We start from the raw sequence: 4,824 nt of genomic DNA, 5'->3' as shown, positions 1-4,824 counted from the left end.
ACTTCGTGACCATATCCAAATTACATAAATAGTCACAAAAAAGTCCCAAATAGAGTTGGTTGCAGTTTAGTCGGAAACTGCAACTACCACATTCGGTCATACAAACGTCGCTAATATACGACTATAATAACGAGTCTTAAATCAGTCGCAAATACGCGACCATGTTGCGACCAACAAATTTTGCGACCGTTTTTTAGCGACCATCGCAAATAGTTGTGAAGTGATCGCAAAACCCTTTTTTGCGACCATTGAGCGACTATTACGGGTGTCGCAAATGGCATGTTTTCTTGTAGTGTACGTTAGACAACAGTTTGTTGTGAAGATAAATATGTATGATCGTAAAATTATATGTAACAAAAAAAGATGTGATTGTATATTTTAAAGAAAATAGCAAACGATCAAACACATATAATTGATTCCGTACAAAGATTAAAAGTATGTTTTTATTATGAATAATACTATTATACTAAAAAACAATAATAACAAAAGGAGGTAAATTAATAATTTAAAAACGTGTAAAGTAATATATTCTTGATGGGGAAGAGTCTACAAGGCATGTTGTGACTTGTGAGTTGTGACTACTCAATGTGTTGCAATAGAACATCCTCCATTTATTTTTTCTTTCATTTTGTTTTGTCGGTACATTATTGACTATATAGTAATATTTATTTTTTAACCGAATTTATAATTGAATATGACGCTAATTTATGTTTTCCCTACCACCAGCTATATTCACAGTTTTGAAAATACATATAGTAGATTTAAATTTTAAAACTGTAGCTGAGTTAAACTATAAATGTTTACATTTGAAATTATAAAAAAAAACAAAAATCTACTCCATTACGAGACTTACCTATCGAAATTATATATTTCTCCATTAGTTTAATACACATAGTTTCCATTAGTTTAATTTTAATACACATACTTATATTTTCTATCAACTGTCTATATGATACATTGTGTAACTACAACCGGTCTATAAAATTTCAGATCAAATTCCAGTGGTATGCATGGATAGGCTGTAAAAAAAAAGAAAACATTTGATCGAATTAAGATAAAAAGGTGGTTAATATAATTATGATTTATAGTATTGCCTTCATTTTCACGTTTTGATAGCTATCAACAGGAAACTAAACATTTTCTCCGTTACTACGTTAAAAGTTATATTTTTCATATCGTGTGAATGATATATTTTAATGGAGAAACGATCTTTAAAATTTTATTTTATTTAATTGTGAATGACAAGAAATAAGAATCTACTAAAAATTGATTTTGCTTTTGTGAGGATGAAGCTTCTCGCTTTTGAATAGAGGGAAGAAGCGTCTGTGTCGTCTATCATCGGCCTCTCCTTCCTTTCCTTTCCTTACTTCCTAAGTATGTGACCTTTCTATTATTAAGGATTTTTTTTTTTTTCCTTGCGGTAGTGGCCAGTGGGATTGAGAAATTAATCTCCCAAGACAATACGTAACAATATATATTTTTCTACTACAAAAAAACAAAACAAATATTATTACCATGAATGGATTGTACTTCAACCCTTTCTAGTGGACATATTAATCAAAAGGTTGGATATGATTTATCAGTAGACTGTTTTTGATAGTCGGAGAAAAAATAAAACATACAAACGTTTCACCTTCAAACACCGTGATTATGTCGAGTATTACGTGTTAAATTTTTCGTGTTCTGTCTTTAGTAATGATGAGACATTATACTTACTATAAATTAAGTATAGCAGATATTATAAAATTTACCAATACAGAAACGAATAACAAGAAAGAAACCTTTGGCGTTGGGACAGTTTTTGGTAACGAGAGGACCCATTGGTCGATCGGTAAAAGAATATTGTCAGAGTGGGAATATAAGATATGATCGTCATTCGTTTGTTTTAAAACTTTTAATATACAATCACGTGTGTTAATAAACAGAAACTTGTATTAATTACCAGACGAAATATTCAACTCTTTTTTTTGCTACAAAATATATGTAGATGTAGGTAATCTTTTTTGACGGCAAGATGTAGGTATCTAGGTACGCGATATTGTAATATATGCATAATCATCATTCACGGATTGTATTACATTCAAACGTTCGAAATCTTATAGCTACTGTATAATATGTCTGATCGTGGGGAAAAAAACTGAACAGTTGTTGTTTGTTAAGCATGAGATTAGGATACAAGTGGATCACATTGCATGCAGGCGTTCACACTGTGGAAAATTAAACTTGATTATTTCTCTTTTTTTTTTTTTAAAACATATGTAAAGTAACAAAAATGTGGACTTAATTACTTAGTCATTAGTTTAATAAACATTATTTTAGAAAAAAAGCTGCCACGAAAAGAACTTTAGTAGATTAGTGTTTAAATTGAGCCGCTATAACGCATAAAATCTACAATAATAACACAGAGAAAGCTTAAAGGTTTTTAAAAAGACAATTTTATGCAAGAGAAAAGAAAAGTTGTTGAATTAATGTTAAGAAAAAAGCTGAATGAATGTATTAAGGGTGAGAGGAACCTTTTGCTCCACGATATTAAAGGTTGAATAATGTCTCAATGAGAGGAGGAAAAGCTTTTTCCCACACGAGATTTATAAAACTAGTCGTTTTTTTTATTAAGATTCAATCATTCAAATTAATTTTGCTTTTGATCAGCTAAAAGTATTAAGGGATTAGTTTGATTGTTTTTTTAGTCATTATACTTGTAAATTAAAGGTTTTATTAACCAAGTTTCATAAAAAAATTACAATAAGGAAAAAAGTATATTCAAAAAGAATGTGGAGTGGGTTTTGTTCTGCAATAATACTAAAAGAGAAAAAGAAAGAGAAATTTACATGAAAATGAAAGCCAAAAAGAAGTGAAGGGAAGAGAGAACATATTCGACTCTCTCCTTTGCAGCAATCTTATTAGAGAGAAGCAAGGTGGGGGGACTGATTGAAGAAGAAAGTGGGCGTGATTCTTACGCGCTGACTTTTGAATGATCAGTCAATCTCTGGTAAAAAAAAAAAAACAATGGCCCATGGGCTTCTAATGCGTTATCGTCCGACAAAATTACCTCAAAAGTTAGCCCATTGTGGGCCCGCTCCCTTTCCACCCTTGCTTTTTACCGTGTCTATCTTGTGGGTTCCACTTAAAGCCCAGTGGTCACTCCCCTTTTTTTTTTCGCAAACATCAGGAATTATTGTCCGTTTAATAAACCGCTCTAGAAGATTTATGTAACTAGTGTGATATTTATGTGATATATATTCTGTAAACCAAAATAAATATTTTTGTCGAAACATAATCTTTTTTATTTTTTCCTTTTGTAAAGTAAAGTATGTAAATCGATTAAAATTTGTGAAAGTTCGTTAATTTTAATTACTTTTATAATCAGTTAAATGTGTTTTTTTCTGTAAATAGTGTATAATATTATTGAGGATGAATAACACTCTAAATAATCCCACTCAGACAATAAAAAGGAAAGAAATCATGAACCTTTTTATAACATCCTTTTTCTCTTTTCTTCAACTTTCACCTTCTTGATGATCTATCAACATAGTGGAGCTTCCGGATCTCTTTCACTCGAATGATTTATTTTTATTTTTATTTTAAAGTAGACGAACTTTATTTGTATGTGATGAGGTTATAGCCCCTTTACATAGCTGGAGAGGTTTCTTTTTCTACTACGTTGCTAGTTGTGTATAATTTTGGGGATATATGATGAGAAAGATACATAAATTAAACATATGCTGATATGCATACAAAAAAAAAAAAAAAATTACGGAATCAAATTTACAAATCATTGTCACTTAGATTTTTTTTTTCTTTACAAATTTATATATTTTGTAAACCAAAAAAAAAACAACCCGTATTAGACACGGTTACCAAATCTCTTTGCTTTTTTTTTTTTTTTTTTGCACGCACTCCCTTGACGATAAAAAGCTTACCAATCATACCTTTCAAAAGCCCCCGCCACCTTCTTCTCCACATAGAAAGAACGAAAGCAAAGAAAAAAAGAAAATATTAAAAAGGCTTCACCTTTCTTCATCTTCTTCACAAACAACAACCCATGAAAATCCCAGCTTCATCTCCTCAGGACACGACCAACAACAACAACAGTACTGATAGTAATCACTTATCCATGGACGAACATGTCATGCGTTCCATGGATTGGGATTCCATCATGAAAGAATTGGAGCTTGACGATGACTCTGCTCCTAACTCACTTAAAACCGGTTTCACTACAACCACCGCAACAACAGATTCTACTATTCTGCCTCTCTACGCCGTCGATTCAAACCTCCCTGGCTTTCCTGATCAGATTCAACCTTCTGATTTCGAGTCATCAACCGATATTGTTTATCCCGGTCAGAACCAACAACAACCAACCGGGTACGGTTTCAATTCCCTCGACGGCGTCGATAATGGAGGTTTTGATTTCATCGAAGATCTAATCCGAGTCGTCGATTGCGTTGAATCTGACGAGTTACAGCTCGCTCAGGTGATATTGTCACGGCTCAATCAACGGTTAAGATCCCCTTCGGGTAGACCGTTACAAAGAGCTGCGTTTTACTTCAAGGAAGCTCTCGCTTCTCTTTTAACCGGAACAAACCGGAATCCAATCCGGTTATCTTCTTGGTCTGAGATTGTTCAGAGGATCCGAGCGATTAAGGAATATTCCGGGATTTCTCCCATCCCTCTCTTCTCTCATTTCACGGCCAACCAAGCCATCCTCGACTCGTTGAGCTCTCAGTCGTCTTCTCCGTTCGTCCACGTGGTTGATTTCGAGATCGGATTCGGTGGACAATACGCATCGCTCATGAGAGAAATCGCCGAGAAATCTGTTAGCGG

The 4,824-nt window shown here is 33.2% G+C and overlaps 1 protein-coding gene across 2 annotated transcripts in view; it reads left to right on the top strand.

The window, feature by feature from the left end:
• The window catches only part of LOC104729506 (scarecrow-like protein 15), a 2,085-nt gene continuing 1,118 nt past the window's right edge, over positions 3,858 to 4,824 (top strand). The window contains exon 1 of one of the 2 annotated variants that reach the window (XM_010448449.2): positions 3,858 to 4,621. In XM_010448449.2, coding sequence (XP_010446751.1) covers positions 4,043 to 4,621 — 579 coding nt within the window. In that variant the 5' untranslated portion in view covers positions 3,858 to 4,042. The remainder of the gene's footprint in view (positions 4,622 to 4,824) is intronic. The other variant, XM_010448448.2, reaches the window with a different exon arrangement.

This window comes from Camelina sativa, chromosome 12, assembly GCF_000633955.1.
Source record: "Camelina sativa cultivar DH55 chromosome 12, Cs, whole genome shotgun sequence".
NCBI lineage: Eukaryota > Viridiplantae > Streptophyta > Magnoliopsida > Brassicales > Brassicaceae > Camelina > Camelina sativa.
This window is presented reverse-complemented; position numbering and strand designations above follow the sequence as displayed.